The 20,435-nt window shown below is 43.1% G+C and overlaps 1 protein-coding gene across 6 annotated transcripts in view; it reads left to right on the forward strand.

Moving 5' to 3' along the window:
- fnbp1l (formin binding protein 1-like) overlaps positions 1–20,435 on the forward strand; it is a 206,639-nt gene that overhangs the window by 134,573 nt on the left and 51,631 nt on the right. For all 6 annotated transcript variants that reach the window (XM_043698825.2, XM_043698826.2, XM_087990466.1 and 3 more), the window contains exons 4-6: positions 3,268–3,415; positions 6,695–6,757; positions 14,406–14,510. In XM_043698825.2, coding sequence (XP_043554760.1) covers positions 3,268–3,415; positions 6,695–6,757; positions 14,406–14,510 — 316 coding nt within the window. The remainder of the gene's footprint in view (positions 1–3,267; positions 3,416–6,694; positions 6,758–14,405; positions 14,511–20,435) is intronic.

Here is a 20,435-nt window from a genome sequence, read left to right on the forward strand (position 1 = left end):
CTCAACACTCAAGCCTGACAGAGGTCATCCTTGTGTGTGAGGGATTGTGGATCATGATGACAGAGGAAAGTGGGAAAAATGAGGGCCATCTGTTTTGGTTAAAAAATGGTTTTGATCTGTGGTTCTGGACATTTTCATACTACTAGGGTTTCCATATCACCTGCTGTCAACTTGATGAAGGTTGATTGCAATAATTAGTCAAGAGCTTGTTTTATCATTGTATCATTACCAGGATGGTAGAAGGCAAATTAGATGGGCACATTTTCACAATTCCTTGGTTCCTGTGAAATTGGTGATCTTTTATACACACAAGATTTCTCACTGTTTTTGAGAGTGATGGATGAGGTGACTAGTTCTCTACTTTGAAAGTTAAGGATGTTTATACATCTTGCGCCCTTATATTACCAGTCACTGATTAACATCACAAAGACCAATGACAACAATTCGCAAATCACAACTAGTTTAGCAGTGTCTTTGAATAAAAGCCAATGAGTTGAGAACTTGATTGAGTTTTTTTGAAGAAGTAACAAAGAATACTGATGAGGGCAGAGCAGTAGATGTGATCAATATGGACTTCAGTAAGGCGTTCGACATGGTTCCCCATGGGAGACTGATTAGCAAGGTTAGATCTCATGGAATACAGGGAGAACTAGCCATTTGGATACAGAACTGGCTCAAAGGTAGAAGATAGAGGGTGGTGGTGGTAGAGGGTTGCTTTTCAGACTGGAGGCCTGTGACCAGTGGAGTGCCACAAGGATCGGTGCTGGGCTCTTTACTTTTTGTCATTTACACAAATGATTGGATGCGAGCATAAGAGGTACAGTTAGTAAGTTTGCAGATGACACCAAAATTGGAGGTGTAGTGGACAGAGAAGAGGGTTACCTCAGATTACAACAGGATCTGGACCAGATGGGCCAATGAGCTGAGAAGTGGCTTTAATTCAGATAAATGTGAGGTGCTGCATTTTGGGAAAGCAAATCTTAGCAGGACTTATACACTTAATGGTAAGGTCCTAGGGAGTGTTGCTGAACAAAGAGACCTTGGAGTGCAGGTTTATAGCTCCTTGAAAGTGGAGTCTCAAATCGATAGGATAGTGAAGAAGGCTTTTGGTATGCTGGTCAGAGTATTGAGTACAGGAGTAGGGAGGTCATGTTGCGGCTGTACAGGACATTGGTTAGGCCACTGTTGGAATATTGCATGCAATTCTGGTCTCCTTCCTATCAGAAAGATGTTGTGAAACTTGAAAGGGTTCAGAAAAGGTTTACAAGGATGTTGCCAGGGTTGGAGGATTTGAGTTACAGGGAGAGGCTGAACAGGCTGGGGCTGTTTTCCCTGGAGCGTCGGAGGCTGAGGGGTGACCTTATAGAGGTTTACAAAATTATGAGGGGCATGGATAGGATAGTCTTTTCCCTGGGGTGGAGGAGTCCAGAACTAGAGGACATAGGTTAGGGTGAGAGGGGAAAGATATAAAAGAGACCTAAGGAGCAACTTTTTCACGCAGAGGGTGGTACCTGTATGGAATGAGCTGCCAGAGGATGTGGTGGGGCTGGTACAATTGCAACATTTAAGAGGCATTTGGATGGGTATGTGCCGGGTGCTGGCAAGTGGGACTAGATTGGTTTGGGATATCTGGTCGGCATGGACAGGTTGGACCGAAGGGTCTGTTTCCATGCTGTACATCTCTCTAACTCTATATGGGTGGAGGCAGAAATTGAAGGCTGTAGGTTTTGAGATAGAAAGGATTTGCATTTCACTTTCTGATTAAGTCTCCCAACACATTGTTTACATTTGATTGCTTCTGCATAGGCTTTGAAAGTCTCAAATCTATCATATCTTGTCCCTAGTTATATCTCAATTCAATGCTCCTTCATTATGTACTTGCTCATATTGCATCCAAATTCATCTCGTGTGTGATGTTTACATTGACACATGATTTAGAGGTGTCGATGTTAGGTTCTTTTCCCAAGGTTTTCCACACGAGATACAATTTGCGCACACCAAATTCTGTAAACAGTTAAGGTTTATTAAAGCTTGTACAATTTCGGTGACCCTTTTAGATCCCCCTCACAGGCATTCGATGTTGAGTCAAAGTGAGACACTGAACAAAGAAAACACATCCCCTTTCTCCAGGTCAGTTGGCCATGCTTACAGATGCTCTGGCCAATCCCCCACAGTCACATGCCCCTCAAGACATACCCCAGTTACTCACAGTCACATGTTATTCCAGGTACAATGGCACGATGAGATCATCCTTTGAAATAATGCAAATGCTAATGCCCTAATCGTGGGGAATCGTTATGCAGACAATTTCCTGACTCAGTGATTTTCCCAAGACAATGTAGGTGCAAAATAGCTCTGGCCAGAAAACATTTCTGAATGGAAGAAATTGAACGATAGTTTAACTTGACAATAGCAAGGGGAATAGTAGCAATGATGTCTAATTGGGGTGTGGGTGATTCGCATTCTTGCCTATCGTCCCCACCCAAAGATAATGCAGTTTAACCCTTAACATTATATTGTCCAGAGAGAGATTCCCATTTAATCTTTTAAATTTACACCCATGTTGGACTGGGGTGGACAAAGTTAAAAAATCACATAACTCCACATTACAGTCCAACAGGCTTATTTGAAAGCACTAGCTTTCGAGGTGCTGCCTCTTCATCAGTTGGTTGTGGAACATGACCATATGACACAGAATGTACAACAAACAAGTTACAGTGTCATGGAGTTGTAATGATATATTAAACTTTAGTTGTTTAATCTCTCTTTACAACTTCATGACACTAACTTGTTTGCTATAAATTCCGTCCATATGGTCATATTCCACAACCAACTGATGAAGAGGCAGCGCTCCGAAAGCTAGTGCTTCCAAATAAACCTGTTAGACTATAACCTGGTGTTGTGTGGTTTTTACAGTGACACAGTTTCCCATTTATTTGTTCAATTACATGATACTGCACTTTAACTTGGTCATTTATAGATTATTTTAACTATTGTTTTGTTGCCCAATTTTACATATATTTTTACTAAGGCTGATGCTTTGTCTGTATTAGCGTATGGATGAAAATGGAATAGTGTAGGATAGATGGGCTTCAGATTGGTTCCACAGGTCAGCGCAACTTCGAGGGCCGATAGGACTGTACAGCGCTGTAATGTTCTATGTCTGTGTTCTAACATATTTTACCTGACAAAATCAGTCACTTTCTGTCCCCATTGAGGAATTTAACAATATTGCCTGCACTAATTCTAATTATTTTGTTTCTGCAGATTTACCTACTGTCAATCCTTCTTTCAAGTTCTTAATGAACTCAATGACTATGCAGGCCAACGTGAAGTTGTTGCAGAAGAGATAGGCCATAGAGTCTATGGGGAGCTCATGAGATATTCTCATGAACTAAAAATGGAAAGGAAAGCTGTGAGTGTTCTCTCATTTATTTTCTTTACATGATGAAATGTAGACTTCAAACTAATTTTAGATTCTTTACTTTTTGTTGAAAAGAAATGCAGAACTCTGATTGTGATGGACAGAAAAGTTAATGCAATACAGTTCATAAAATAATTACAGATGAGGGAGCCATATATCCAAATTCATCTGTCCTGAAAGATCCAAATACCTGCATTGTACCATCAAGTTATTTCTGAAATGCTTTACAAATATTTTCATTCATTGCTTTATCTGTATCTCTATGCATTGCCCATTCTTGATGTTAGTCCTAAATTTATTTTTTTTTACTGCTTTAAATTTACATTTCCCTTGTCCTATTATGGCAATTTAATTTGAAATGATGCTGTAAGTTTAATGCTACGTATTGTGTCTTGTATACATGCACAAATTTATTTCCTAGATGCTGCCTTAACAGATGACCAGCAACTTTTTTTTCCAGTATTTATTCAAAACTTAAGACTATTGACCCTTTTGAGTTTAACCTCCCAGTTCTTCTGCACTGACTAGCAAAGAATCAGTTGCAAGTTTTATTTAACATCAGTGTTGAAAAAAGAATGCTCTTCAGTTATGGTTCTCTGTCCATTGTTAATAAGGTTATAATGTGAAATATTTAACCTAATTCCTGAATGGATAATTGTTCTGCACGTAATATGATATTAGAGTTTAAGAACAATTTCCCTAAATTATGTTCTACCTCCTCCTCCCAGAATATCTTTTCCCCAGATACAATGGTCAATGATCAATCACTTACACACTGTCAGGATTTCTGGAGTTTCCATGGGCATAGAGGGTGGGCAGAGTGAATGTTATATCTGAAGCTTGACCCATGTAAGCTCGAAATTATTGATCAAGATGCATGTTGGAAAAGATTTGACATTAAGGAGAGAGACAAAAACTGGGAGAACAAATGGAAACAATTGGTGTTCCTGTCCTGGACCAATGTTAGTATGTCTCTGCATTTTCCAGTAGGAATCTTTTTAATGTCAGGAGTAGAACAGATGCTGATGTATTCTGCTCTGCCTTTGCTAGGCATACTGTGGTGCCCCACGTGCTGACAATTTTTGTTTTGTTTTAAAATATAGTTGTATCAATAGAATTAACTTGTACAAACATAGTTTATTTAATGTCCAAAAACCGTCCAGTACTTTAAAAGGAACAATTAAAATTGATGCATAGTCAAAGAAGGAGATGCTTGGAGCAATGGCAAGTAGCTTGCTCAGAGTGTCGTTTTGGGGGATGGTGTGTAAGGAGGATGGAGAGCCATAAAGTTTTTGTGCTTGAATCCGAGGTGATGGATAAGCGATTGAAGGCACAGTTGCTGATAATGGGGTGAAAGGATTGCAGGATGTGTAAGATAACTCAGAATTGTAAACTGGAGGGATGTGGTGATTGCATTGAGTGATGTAAAAACCAGTATAAATTTTTTTAAGTTAGAAGCTTTGGTGGAGCAGTATCAGTCATCAAACAGATGTTTTGGTGAGGAGGACTTGATACATGTAAGCATACAGGCAGAGCAATTTGAAAATGATAACCTAGTGGTATTATCATGAGAATAATAATCCAGAGACTGAAGTAATGTTCTGGGGACAAAAACAGAAATTGCTGGAAAAGCTCATCTGTGGAAAGAAATCAGAGTTAACGTTTTGGGTCCTGTGACCCCTCTTCAGAACTTTATTTTTTTGATGCCTGGAAAGAAAAGGAAAAGTTTCTTGTAAGCATGTTGAATGAGCCGGAGGTAGAAATGTAACTGGTGAGCAGAACAGCTCTGAGCCAGTGTGAAGCGGTGCTGTTGGTGAGAGATTGCATATGACAATGCATGGCACAGTGTGTGGATCTCAGGATGAGGCAAGAACAGCATGGAGTTTTTTGAAGACGTAACAAAGAGGATTGATTAGGGCAGAGTCATAGATGTGATCTACATGTACTTCAGTAAGGCGTTCAACAAGTTCCTCATGGTAGACTCGTTAGGAAGGTTAGATCATGTGGAATATAGGGAGAACGAGCAATTTGGATACAGAACTGGCTCAAAGGTAGAAGACAGAGGGTGGTGGTGGAGGGTTGTTTTTCAGATGGAGGCCTGTGACCAGTGGAGTGCCACAAGGATCGTTGCTGGGTCCAATGATTTGGATGTGAGCATTAGAGGTACAGTTAGTAAGTTTGCAGATGGCGCCAAAATTGGTGGTGTAGTGGACAGTGAAGAAAGTTTCCTCCGTATACAGCGGGATCTTGATCAGATGGGCCAATGGGCCGAGGAATGGTAGATGGAGTTTAATTTAGATAAATGTCAGGTACTGCATTTTGGAAAGGCAAATCAGAGCAAGACTTATACACACAATGGTAAGGTCTTGAGAATGTCACTGAACAAAAAGACCTTGGAATGTGCGTTCATAGTTTCTTGAAAGTGGGGTCTTGGGTAAATAGGATAGTGAAGAAGGTGCTTGGTATGGTTGGTCAGTGCATTTGAGTATAGGAGTTGGGAGGTCATGTTGTGGCTGTACAAGGCATTGATTAGACCACTTTTGGAATACTGCGTTAAATTTTCTGGTCTCCCTGCTATAAGAAAGATGTTGTGATATTTGAAAGGGTTCAGATAAGATTTACGAGGATGTTGCTAGAGTTGGAGGGTTTGAGCTGTATGGAGAGGCTCAATAGTCTGGGGCTATATTCCTTGGAGCATTGGTGGCTGAGGAGTAACCTTATACAGGTTTATAAAATCATAAGGGGCATGGATAGGGTGAGTAGACAAGGTCCTTTCCCTGGGCTGGGGTAGTCCAGAACTAAAGGGCATAGGTTTAAGATGAGAGTGGAAAGATTTCAAAGGGACCTAAGGAGCAATGTTTTCACAAGCATGTGGTGCATGTATGGAATGAGTTGCCAGAGGAAGTGGTAGAGCTTGATACAATTGCAATGTTTAAAAGGCATTTGGATGGGTATATGAATAGGAAGGGTTCAGGGGGATATGGGCCAAATGCTGCCAAATGAGACTAGATTTATGTAGACTATCTGGTCAGCATGGATGAGGTGGATGAAAGGTCTGCATCCATGCTGTACATTTCCATGGCTCTTTTACTCTATACCATGCATGGAATAAAATTCAAAATCTAAATGTACAAATCTGTAATTATAGACCTGACACATTATCTAATCTCATGTGAAAATGGGTAACAATTGTAACACTGACTTTAGTATTACTAGACTGTTATCCAATTTCATGATTGAATACTTGGAGGTTGTTTTTTGTTTTTGCAGCACCTACAAGAAGGACGTAAAGCCCAGCAGTACCTTGACACATGCTGGAAACAGATGGATAATGTAAGCTTCCTGATTTTCTCTTTCAAACTCTATTCTGGCAAGAACTGAGGTGTTGTCACCATAATTGCATCATTTTAAAATCAGGACTTGAGACCAGGATTGAAAGAGGGGCTGATCTCTTGGAGGGTGGAGGGTTGTCAGAGATCACTGACAGAGGGGTGGGGCCATTGAGGAACCCGATGAGAATTTTAGTTTTGGTAGAGATTCTCTCTGGATTCTAACTCCTGCCAAGTTAGTTTAAATTTTTTCCAGCAGCACAAGCTAACCTCCCCACGAGGATGTGGTCCCATTCCAGTTTAGGTTGTACAGGTCCCACCACTGCAAAATTGGTCCCAGAAATCTAAAGCACATCTTTTTGCACTATCTCTCCAGCCACGCATTCATCTGGACTAATCTCCTATTCCTAATGTCCTTGTTAAAATTGACTCCATTTTATTGAACTATGTGAGCAACTTGGCATGTAGAGTCATAGAGATGTGCAACACGGAAACAGACCCTTCGGTCCAACCTGTCCATGCCGACCAGATATCCCAACCCAATCTAGTCCCACCTCCCAGCACCCGGCCCATATCCCTCCAAACCCTTCCTATTCATATACCTGTCCAAATGCCTCTTAAATGTTGCAATTGTACCAGCCTCCACCACATCCCATGGCAGCTCATTTCATATATGTACCACCTTCTGTGTGAGAAGGTTGCTCCTTAGGTCTCTTTTATTTCTTTCCCCTCTCACCCTAAACCTATGCCCTCTAGTTCTGGACTCGCCGACCCCAGGGAAAAGACTTTGTCTATTTATCCTATCCATGCCCCTCATAATTTTTTAAACCTCTGTAAGGTCACCCCTCAGTCTCCAACGCTCCAGGGAAAACAGCCCCAGCCTGTTCAGCCTCTCCCTATAGCTCAAATCCTCCAACCCTGGCAACATCCTTGTAAATCTTTTCTGAATCTTTTCAAGTTTCACAACATCTTTCCGATAGGAAGGAGACCAGAATTGCACGCAATATTCCATCAGTGGCCTAACCAATGTCCTGTACAGCCGCAAACATGACTTCTCAACTCCTGTATTGGCCCATCTGGTCCAGATCCTGTTGTAATCTGAGGTAACCCTCTTCGCTGTCCACTACACCTCCAATTTTGGTGTCATCTGCAAACTTACTAACTGTACTTCTTATGCTCGCATCCAAATCATTAATGTAAATGACAAAAAGTAGAGGACCCAGCACCCATCCTTGTGGCACTCCACTGGTCACAGGCCTCCAGTCTGAAAAACAACCCTCCACCACCACCCTCTGTCTTCTACCTTTGAGCCAGTTCTGTATCCAAATGGCTAGTTCTCCCTGTATTCCATGAGATCTAACCTTGCTAATCAGTCTCCCATGGGGAAACTTGTCGAACGCTTTACTGAAGTCCATATAGATCACATCTACCGCTCTGCTCTCATCAATCCTCTTTGTTACATCTTCAAAAAAACTCAAATCAAGTTTGTGAGACATGATCTCCCTCACACAAAGCTGTGTTGACTATCCCTAATCAGTCCTTGCCTTTCCAAATACATGTACATCCTGTCCTTCAGGATTCCCTCCAACAACTTGCCCACCACCAACATTAGGCTCACTGGTCTATAGTTCCCTGTCTTGTCCTTGCCACTCTTCTTAAACAGTGGCACCATGTTAGCCAACCTCCAGTCTTCCAGCACCTCACCTGTGACTATTGATGATACAAATATCTCAGCAAGAGGCCCAGCAATCACTTTTCTAGCTTCCCACCGTGTTCTTGGGTACACCTGATCAGGTCCTGGGGATTTATCCACCTTTATGCATTTCAAGACATCCAGCACTTCCTCCTCTGTAATATGAACATTTTGCAAGGTGTCACCATATATTTTGCTACTTTCTATATCTTGCATATCCTTTTCCACTGTAAATACTGATGCAAAATACTCGTTTTGTATCTTCCCCCATTTTCTGCGGCTCCACATAAAGGCCGCCTTGCTGATTTCTGAGGGGCCCTATTCTCTCCCTAGTTACCCTCTTGTCCTTAATGTATTTGTAAAAACTCTTTGGATTCTCCTTCATTGTATTTGCCAAAGCTATCTCATGTCCCCTTTTTGCCCTCCTGATTTCCATCTTAAGTATACTCCTACTTCCTTTATACTCTTCTAAGGATTCACTCGATCTATCCTGTCTATACCTTACATATACTTCCTCTTTTTTCTTAACCAAACCCTCAATTTCTTTAGTCATCCAGCATTCTTTACATGTACCAGCCTTTCCTTTCACCTTAACAGGAATATACTTTCTCTAGATTCTTGTTATCTCATTTCTGAAGGCCTCCCATTTTCCAGCCGTCCCTTTACCTGCGAACATCTGCCCCCAATTAACTTTTGAAAGTTCTTGCCTGATACAGACAAAATTGGCCTTTCACCAATTTAGAACTTCAACTTTTAGATCTGGTCTATCCTTTTCTATCACTATTTTAAAACTAATAGAATTATGGTCGCTGGCCACAAAGTGCTCTCCCACGGACACCTCAGTCACCTGCCCTGCCTTATTTCCCAAGAGTAGGTCAAGTTTTGCACCTTCTCTAGTAGGTACATCCACATACTGATCCAGAAAATTTTCTTGTACACACTTAACAAATTCCTCTCCATCTAAACTTTTAACACTATCGCAGTCCCAGTCTATGTTTGGAAAGTTAAAATCCCTTCCCATAACCACCCTATTATTGTTACAGATAGCTGAGATCTCCTTACAAGTTTGTTTCTCAATTTCCCTCTGACTATTAGGGGGTCTATAATACGATCCCAATAAGGTGATCATCCCTTTCTTATTTCTCAGTTCCACCCAAATAACTTCCCTGGATGTATTTCCCGGAATATCCTCAACACAGCTGTAATGCTATCCTTTATCAAAAATGCCTTCCTGTAGCATTTGTATCCTGAAACATTAAGCTGCCAGACCTGCCCATCCTTGAGCCACGTTTCTGTAATTGCTATGCTATCCCAGTCCCATGTTCCTAACCATGCCCTGAGTTCATCTGTTATGCCCCTTGCATTGAAATAAATGCAGTTTAATATATTAGTCCTACCTTGTCCCTGCCTGCCCTGACTGTTTGACTCGCTTCTGTTCTCAACTGTACCAGTCTCTATCCTCACTATCTCCTTTGGTCCCACCCCCCCCACCTTACTAGTTTAAATCCTCCCGAGCAGCTCTAGCAAATCTCCCTGCCAGTATATTAGTCCCCTTCCAATTTAGGTGCGAACCGTCCTCCTTGTGGAGGTCACGTCCACCCGAAAAGAGAATCCAATGGTCCAAAAAAATAGTGTCCTTCTCCACCCTTACACCAAAATCCTCTCCTCTCCATTGCGCCCACCACAGCACTCCAATATGTTTGAAGCCTATCGCAAGACCAAAGACAATGGGGAAGAGTGACCTTGCACTTGGGACATGCTGAAGATACCCCAGTTTAAATTTTGGCAAACGTCCTAGAGCCAAGTGGACCCTGTGGAGAATCTTCAACTGTAAAGCATGGGGCCTATTGCAAATTGATATTTTCCTTGCATTCTTTCAAATATCCTCCCATGCCTCTGAGGAAACTTCAACACCCAGCTCTCTCTCCCACATCTTGCAGAGACGATCATATTCACCTGAGATGGCACTCCCAAATTGATGATATAAAGTACTGACAGAGAGTGTACTCTTAGCCCTTGGCATCCCCCTCTCTATGTCTGATTTGCAGGGATCTGTCAAAAGTGTGGTCTTTTTTTGAATAAAATCCCTAACTTGAAAAAAACGAAAGAGGTCTCTATTAGATATCTCATACTTCCATACTAACTGATCGAAGGACATCATTACGTCTCCCTCAAATAAATTGCCAATGCAAGACACACCCCTAGCTGCCCAATGTTTAAATCCTGAGTCTATCATACCCAGTTGAAAACCTGGCATACCCACTCGAGGTGTAAACAGAGATGTTTTGCCAATATTGCCTTCCCTCTGCCAAATTGCCCTCCATGCTTTAACAGTGTTGATGACTATTGGGTTATGGCAATATTCCCTAACTGTCCTCATCTTGTCCAAACTGGTAAGGGAGCACCTTGCCTTGGAGGCTTCGATATCTAGCCATATTGAAAGAGGATTTCCACAAACCCAATCACTCATGTAGGTCAAAAGCGAGCTTAATTGGAAATTTTTAATGTCTGGTAGGTCCGCTCCCCCCGATCTGTGAGGTAACTGCAGTTTGGCTAATTTAATGAGGGGCCACTTACGATGCCAAATAAAGGAGCTGAACCAGCCGTTCAGTCTCCTGAGAGTTTGCTTATTGAAAATCAGGGGAAGCATCTGTATAGGATATAGCAAACGAGGGAGAATATTCATCTTAATAAGCGCTATCCGACCCAACCACGAGACTGGAATGCCTCCCATCTTTGAAGATCTTGTTTAGTTTTTCCAAATAATTATGTAAAATTGGCTTTGAACAGCTAATCCAGAACTGGAGTAATGAATATGCCCAAATACACCCCCCCCCCCCCCTCCCCCGTGAGCACCTAAATGGGAATCTATAGTCCCCCTCAAGAGCTCGCTCCTTCATAAGACCACCCATAGGCATAGCCTCTGATTTAGCAAAATTAATCTTATACCCCGAAAAAGCGCCAAACGTGCGAATGCATTGTGTCAGGCAAGGCACTGAAACTGCTGGGTTTGTCAAAGAAATTAGGACATCATCTGCACACAACGGAATCTTGTGTAATTTTGACCCCACTTCTGGAGCTGATATATTGGGATCCCCACAAATGGCCTCCGCCAGTGGTTCAATTACCAACGTAAAAAGCAATGGGGAAAGGGGACAGCCCTGCTGGCTGCCCCTAAAAATATTAAAATTGCTTGATCATACCCTGTTGGTAATGACCGTCGAGAGAGATACACCGTAGAGAACCTTTACCCATCTTATGAAGACTTCGCCCAAACCAAATCGCCTCCTAGCAGAGCGCTTTAGCGAACATCTCCGGGACACCTGCACCAATCAACCACACCGCCCCATGGCCCAACATTTCAACTCCCCCTCCCACTCTGCCGAGGACATGGAGGTCCTGGGCCTTCTTTACTGCCGCTCCCTCACCACCAGACGCCTGGAGGAAGAACGCCTCATCTTCCGCCTCGGAACACTTCAAACCCAGGGCATCAATGTGGACTTCAACAGTTTCCTCATTTCTCCTTCCCCCACCTCACCCTAGTTCCAAACTTCCAGCTCAGCACTGTCCCGATGACTTGTCCAGACTTGTCGCACCTGCCTATCTCCTTTTCCACCTATCCACTCCACCCTCTCCTCCCTGACCTATCACCTTCATCCCCTCCCCCACTCACCTATTGTATTCTATGCTACTTTCTCCCCACCCCCACCCTCCTCTCGCTTATCTCTCCACGCTTCAGGCTCTCTGCCTTTATTCCTGATGAAGGGCTTTTGCCCGAAATGTCGATTTTACTGCTCCTTGGATGCTGCCTGAACTGCTGTGCTCTTCCAGCACCACTAATCCAGAATCTGGTTTCCAGCATCTGCAGTCATTGTTTTTACCAATATGCTGAAGGTGTTAGCCCCCTGTGTTCTCCGCCTATGCCATGATGTTTAGATTGATTCTAATCTAAAAAGTGAGATAACGGAGATTTACATGAATTAATGCAGTTTTTGAGCAAAGTACAATGTAAGTACAAATTCACCCCACCAAATATATGTGTGTTAGTGGGTCGTTGTCTGTCTGTATGTGTCTGTCTGTCTGGGTTGGGGGTTGAGTGTGAGAAAGTGTATGTGTGTGTGTAGTGAGTGCAGAGTGTCTTAAGTCTGTGAGGGGGTGCATGTGGGAGTGGGTGTGTGTGGGTGTCTGTGTGCGCGTCTGTGTATATGTGTGTATAGGTGTGTTTGTGTGTGTAGGGGTATCTGTGTGTGTAGGGGTATCTGTGTGTGTAGGGGTATCTGTGTGTGTAGGGGTATCTCTGTGTGTAGGGGTATCTCTGTGTGTAGGGGTATCTCTGTGTGTAGGAATATCTGTGTGTGTGTGTGTGTGTATATGTAGTGCAATGGTGGTCACCTGTAATGTGACATGAACCCAAGGTCCCGCTTCCTGCACTACTTGCTCTGATAATGGGGCACTGAGAAAGGACTGTTGTTCAGGAATCACACCCGGGTGCTTCACATCTCTGAAAAAAGGTTTTCATTTTGGCCTGCCCCTCCTCACAATCCTCAGATTGGTATAAGTTAGAGTAAAATGTCTGGAACGCCACATTAACCTTTTTAGAATCACATGTTAGGTTCCCAAAATGATTTGTGGGGCACTCCTCTTTCTGGCAAGATACACTGGCTTGTCACCATGCTCGTATAGCTTTTGCTTTTCAAAAGTCAGCTTCTTCTTTGCCATCTGCGTGAGCACGGAATTTAGTGTAGACCGTAGTGCCGTAATCCTCTGTAGTTTGACCAACGAGGGTCTGCCAAAGTAGGCCTTCTCTGCTGCCTTCAACCGTGCTTCAAGGAGACATTGCTGCTCACCCTTCTGCCGCTTCCTACTAGTGGAATATGAAATAACTAATCCCCTAGCATAGGCTTTGGCAGTTTCCCAGAGAACGGGTGAGCGATCAACCGAGCCTGTGTTGACGTCTAGGAACGCCCGAAATTCCCTAGACAAATACTCCACAAACTTACTACCCACGAGGATAAAGGGATCCATTCGCCAGTACCTCGAACCCACTGTAATGTCCTTAATCTTTACCATAAGGTAAACTGGAGCATGATCAGAGATGATAATATTATCAATCGTACAAGATGCCACCAGATCCAGGGTTACTGCAGGGGTCAGAAAAAAAATCAATCCTTGTGTGACATCTGTGCAGATTGGAGAAAATGTAAAATCCCTACTTGTAGGGTGGAGGCGCCTCCAACCCTAATTCCCCACACAGACTGTTTAGTTTGTACAGAGGGTCTCGAGGAATCTTTGGGCAACCTGTCTACTGTGGGATCCATGATACAGTTAAAATCTCCCCCTAGAATGATGTGCTGGGACTCGAGACTTATCAGTTTAGATCTAATTTTTTTTGATGAACCCTTTAACTATATGCCCCATTTGTCATGATTAGGCTTTTCTTCGGATTGTTCATGCAGTTATGCTCTTCTGCAGATTATTGTAACCAGTCTTTTGAGAAATGGCTTAATGCTAGCTGTTTAACAAGATGAGAATTTTTTGTAGCTGTACTTTTATTTTCGTAATTTCTTTTCCAAACCTAAATGCTTGTGACAGCTAAATCTGGGGAAAAAAAACTTGGCCTGGCCCCGTGGACTAATTGCGGATATAAACATAAAATGAAGACCTGATTGCCAGCTTCAAATTCTATTATCCAAAGCTAAAATTTAAATGGTTTTGTCCGCACATAATTTTGGTTTATTTTAGAAAGATATATCTAGTTTCAAATAAATCCTAACTTTATAATTGAATGGTTTAGCACTTTTATTGTTTCCGAATATTTACTATACTTTTTGATCATTTCATTGAGATTTTGCAAAGTTCCAGGTAAGCATCACTTTAATGAATCGGCAACTTGCAAAGCTTGATTGGAAGCTTTGAATTGGAAGTATTCATCAATTTTTTTTACCCCCTTTCCTTTCAGAGTAAAAAGAAGTTTGAGAGAGAATGCAAAGAGACTGAGAAGGCGCAGCTGTGTTACGAGAAATTAGACTCCGACCATAATGCAACAAAAGCAGATGTTGAAAAGGTTAGAAATTTGTTGTTTCTATATCATTTCAAAGTTATTTCAAAGCTGGTTCTTCTGCATATTCAAATTTGTCAGTTACGACTTTTGAAGGATAGGATTTACGTTGATGAAGGATAGGGAGGTGGTGAATGGAGATTAGTGAATTTGGAACCAAAGTTAGTAGTGTGTATTTAATTCACCATGGAACAGCATTGATAGGTTTCCTGTATTGTTGACATGATACAGGGGTACGTTAATGGACAAATAGCTTCCTTTCAGAGTTGCAGAAGAAAGACTTTGGAAAATTGACAATTGATTTTGTTGGAACAATATACCACGTGCAATTTATTTAGTACAAACAAGTGTACAATTTATTTTGAGATTCTGTTTTCAACCTGCAATTATGTGCATATTAGACATTTTGAGGAAAAGTGCCAAGGGAGAAGGTTTTCCAAGTACTTTTTTTAATAGCAGGTGGTAAAAGTTTACTAAAATTATTGTTTGTCAAGTAATGCTCACCTCAGTATGGTGTCTATAACATACTTTGGTCACAACAGCCACAGGAGGTTTTTAAGAATGCAGCCATTGTGAACAGAGTAATTGCATCGATCAAATTGCGTGCTTGTTACATTTCCTATTTCTGATGTGGAGCTGCTTTAGATCCACTAAGAGAAATGCAAGACTATCCCTGTAAAGAAAAGAACAGTGACCATTGCAGAACAAAAAGAGACTCTACCATGTATGCAATCATTGTTGCTTTTCTTTCTTGTGCACAAAGGATCAAAGACCTTTTGTCTATGCATGCAGGGGTACAGGAAGATGCAGCCATTTACGTGAAACTTTGAGAAACAGACAGTCTTAGCAAAGTGGCAGTTCCTAAGGAGGTTGAGGAAAGGTTCAAGTGTTAATGATTATCCAAAGTTAAAATTGAATTTTCACATAAAGAAACCAGCTTGAGTATTATGATGTATTTTTGACCTTTGGGCAATCTTTTGGATGTCCTATCAAATAACATTGGACCCAAGTTGGGACTTTCAGTCATTTTTTAAGTGAAGATGCCAATCACCAAGTATCACTTTTAGCTACTAAAAAGAAATCTTCTTGGCATAGTTTTTTTTCTTTCAGACTGGTAGCACATCATTTAGAAAAATATTATACCACTGTATTTCAAAAGCAAGTAGAAATGTGAACTGCCAAAATCCATTTTTTCCAACTCAGTTCACCATGATTTCCATAAGTTAACGTTTGTTAACAAGACCTTTTATGTATTTGTGTATGTGTGGTGGACTGTCACTTTGAGTTTGATTGTATGATTTAATAATGATATCTTCAGTTTTGGGTGGATCAGCAGCACTCTAACCTTGTTGCCTGTGGGGTGAACACCTCCATGATAAAGCTTTTGCTGTTTAGTGCTCCAGCCTTCTTGGAACTTAACACAAGAAGGTGTGAAGGATAGAATTAAAAACTGCTCTGAGATCCACTGGATCAATCACTGAATAATAATTTTTAAAAATCCGAGGGAAACTGTGAACAGTGCAGAAGAAGCTCGCCATGTACTCCACCCTGAGAGTAACAACTCCTCTGTACGGGGTCCTTTAAATTCATCAGGAGCTGTTTCAGTGTGAACATAGAACATAGAAGAATACAGCGCAGTACAGGCCCTTGGGCCCTCGATGTTGCGCCGATCCAAGCCCACCTAAACTACACTAACCCACTATCCTCCATATACCTATCCAATGCCCTCTTAAATGCCCATAAAGAGGGAGAGTCCACCACTGTTACTGGCAGGGCATTCCATGAACTAACGACTCGCTGAGTGAAGAACCTACCCCTAACATCAGTCCTATATCTACCCCCCCTTAATTTAAAGCTATGCCCCCTTGTAATACCCGACTCAATACGCGGGAAAAGGTTCATACTGTCGACCCTATCTAACCCCCTAATCATCTTGTACACCTCAATCAAGTCACCCCTAAACCTTCTTTTCTCTAGTGAAAACAGCCCCAAGTGCCTCAGTCTTTCCTCATACGATTTTCCTTCCATACCAGGCAACATCCTGGTAAACCTCCTCTGCACCCGTTCCAATGCCTCCACATCCTTCCTATAGTATGGCGACCAAAACTGCACACAATATTCCAGATGCGGCCGTACCAGAGTCTTATACAACTGCATCATGACCTCAGGACTCCGGAACTCAATTCCTCTACCAATAAAAGCCAGTACGCCATATGCCTTCCTCACCGCACTATTTACCTGGGTGGCAACTTTCAGAGATCTGTGTACATGGACACCAAGATCCCTCTGCTCATCCACACTACCAAGTATCCGACCATTAGCCCAGTACCCCATCTTTTTGTTATTCTTCCCAAAGTGAATCACCTCGCACTTAGCTACATTGAATTCCATCTGCCACCTTTCTGCCCAGCTCTGCAGCTTCTCTATATCCTGCTGTAACCTGCCACATGCTTCCTCACTGTCAACAACTCCTCCGACTTTCGTATCATCCGCAAACTTGCTCACCCAACCTTCTAACCCCTCTTCCAGGTCATTTATAAAAATGACAAACAGCAATGGTCCCAAAACAGATCCTTGCGGAACACCGCTAGTGACGGCACTCCATGAAGAAACTTTGCCATCAACTACTACCCTCTGTCTTCTTCCATCCAGCCAATTTCTAATCCAAACCTCCAACTCACCCTCAATGCCATATCTCCGTATTTTCTGCAGTAGCCTACCATGGGGAACCTTATCAAACGCCTTACTAAAATCCATATATACCACATCTACCGCTTTCCCCTCATCAACCTCCTTCGTCACCTTTTCAAAGAATTCAATAAGGTTTGTGAGGCACGACTTGCCCTTCACAAAACCATGCTGACTATCCTTGATCACATTATTCCTATCCAGATGTGCATAAACCCTATCCCTTACAATTCTCTCTAAGACTTTGCCCACAACAGAAGTGAGACTCACCGGCCTATAGTTACTAGGGCTATCCCTACTCCCCTTTTTGAACAAGGGAACCACATTTGCTATCCTCCAGTCTTCTGGGACTACTCCTGTAGACAAAGAGGACATAAAAATCAAGGCCAATGGCTCTGCAATCTCCTCCCTTGCTTCCCAGAGAATCCTAGGATAAATGCCATCAGGCCCAGGGGACTTATCTATTTTCACCTTTTCCAGGATTTCCAACACCTCTTCTCTACATACCTCAAAGCCATCCATTCTACTTATTTGTTCCTCAGTATTCTCATCGACAACAATGCCCTGTTCCTGCGTGAATACTGAAGAAAAGTATTCATTCAGTGTCTCCCCAATCTCTTCCGCCTCCACACGCAACTTCCCCCTACTATCCTTGACTGGACCTATTCCTACCCTAGTCATTCTTTTATTCCTAACATACCTATAGAAAGCCTTAGGGTTTTCCCTAATCCTATCTACTAAGGACCTTTCATGTCCCCTCCTTGCTGCTTTTAGCTCTCTCTTCAGGTCCTTCCTGGCTACCCTATAACTCTCAATCGCCCCAATTGAACCTTCACGTCTCATCTTGAGATAGGCCGCCCTCTTCCATTTAACAAGGGATTCCAATTCCTTATTAAACCACGGCTCCCTCGCACGACCCTTTCCTTCCTGCCTGACAGGTACATAATTATCAAGGACACTCAATAGTTGCCCCTTGAACAAGTTCCACATATCATTTACACTCTTGCCTTGGAGTCTACTTTTCCAAGCCACACATCCTAAGTCATGCCTCACCGCATCATAATTTCCCTTACCCCAGCTATAATTCTTGCCCTGTAGTACACACTTATCCCTCTCCATCACGAGTGTAAAAATCACCGAATTATGGTCACTATCCCCAAAGTGCTCACCTACCTCTAATTCTAACACCTGGCCTGGTTCGTTACCCAGAACCAAATCCAGTATGGCCTCACCTCTTGTTGGCCTGTCTACATATTGTGTCAGGAAACTCTCCTGCACACATTGAACAAACACTGACCCATCTAACGAACTTGAGCTATAGCTTTCCCAATCAATATCAGGAAAGTTAAAGTCCCCCATAACAACCACCCTATTACTGTCACTCATCTCCTGAATCACCTTCCCAATCCTTTCTTCAATGATTCTAGGACTATTAGGAGGCCTGTAAAAGACTCCTAACAGGGTGACCTCACCTTTCCTATTCCTAACCTCAGCCCAAACCACCTCAGATGGCAAGTCCTCATCCATCGTCCTTTCCACCGCTGTAATACTATCTTTGACAAGCAATGCCACACCTCCCCCTCTTTTACCCCCACCTCTGACCCTACTAAAACATTTAAATCCCGGAACCTGCAACAGCCAATCCTGTCCCTGTTCTAGCCATGTCTCCGTAATAGCCACAACATCGAAGTCCCAGGTACCAACCAACGCTGCAAGTTCACCTACCTTATTTCGTATACTTCTTGCATTGAAGTATACACACTTCAAGCCACTTCCCTGTTTACAGGCACCCTCCTTGGAAATTGATGCCATGTTCCTCACCTCCCTACACTCCAGGCCCTGCACCCTGAAGCTACAATCTGGGTTCCCATGCCCCTGCCGAGTTAGTTTAAACCCCCCCCAAGAGCACTAGCAAACCTCCCCCCAAGGATACTGGTTCCCCTCAGGTTCAGGTGTAGACCATCCTGTTTATAGAGGTCCCACCGTCCCCAGAAAGAACCCCAGTTATCCAAAAACTGGAACCCCTCCCTCCTGCACCATCCCTGAAGCCACGCATTTAATTGTTCTCTCTCCCTATTCCTCGAATCTCTATCACGTGGCACGGGTAACAAACCAGAGACAACAACTCTGTTTGTTCTAACTCCAAGCTTCCAACCTAGCTCCCTGAAAGCCTGTCTAACATCCTCAGCACTCCTCCTACCTATGTCGTTGGTGCCAATGTGGACCACGACTTCGGGTTGCTCCCCCTCCCCCTCCAGGACCCGGAAAACACGATCAGAGACATCACGTACCCTTGCACCTGGGAGGCAACATACCAAACGTGAGTCTCTCTCGTTCCCACAAAACCGCCTATCTGTGCCACGAACTATCGAGTCCCCAATTACTACTGCTCTGCTCTTCTTCACCCTTCCCTTCTGAGTAACGGGGACAGGCTCCGTGCCAGAGACCTGAGCCCCGTTACTTACCCCTGGTAAGTCATCCCCCCCACAAGTATCCAAAACGGTATACTTGTTCTTGAGGGGAATGGCCGCAGGAGGTCCCTGCACTGGGACCTCCTGCACGCTTTTAAAGGGGGAAAAAACTAACCCAGCTAAGCTTACACTAACTGCTTCCGGGTCTCGGCTGCCCCTCTGCTTGCCGTCACTTCCTCTGCTGCTCCCGCTCTTTCTGTGAAGGAGAGAGAAAACAAAACACCGATGCCCGCTACAGGTAAGTAATTTTGAAAAAAACTCTTACCTTAGCTGTAGTCTCCCGGGTTCACCTCAACTCGGCCGCTGCTCCCACTCAAATGACCGTTGGTGGTGAAACAGTGAGTATTTATACTCACAGTTCTCCTTCCCGGCTGCCCCTCTGCTTGCCGTCACTTCCTCTGCTGCTCCCGCTCTTTCTGTGAAGGAGAGAGAAAACAAAACACCGATGCCCGCTACAGGTAAGTAATTTTGAAAAAAACTCTTACCTTAGCTGTAGTCTCCCGGGTTCACCTCAACTCGGCCGCTGCTCCCACTCAAATAAGTGGTGATAAGTTTGTGAGCTAACATGATACCTAGGGGCCGGAGTAGTTTGTTCGTCATCTCCGAGATGTCTTTAACGTATGCCAGGGTGACTAGAGTCTCTGTGCATGTTGTGTCGTCTTATTTAGGTCTGCTGTGTCGGAATTGGCGGACTACACTTATCGGATACCCATTATTCCTGAATATGTTATGTAGGTGTTTTTCCTCGGCTTCTCTTAGTTCCCGGGTGCCT

This window comes from Chiloscyllium plagiosum, unplaced genomic scaffold (assembly GCF_037043375.1).
Source record: "Chiloscyllium plagiosum isolate Xiang-an unplaced genomic scaffold, Cpla_swu_hap1 HiC_scaffold_9, whole genome shotgun sequence".
In the NCBI taxonomy this organism is placed as follows: domain Eukaryota; kingdom Metazoa; phylum Chordata; class Chondrichthyes; order Orectolobiformes; family Hemiscylliidae; genus Chiloscyllium; species Chiloscyllium plagiosum.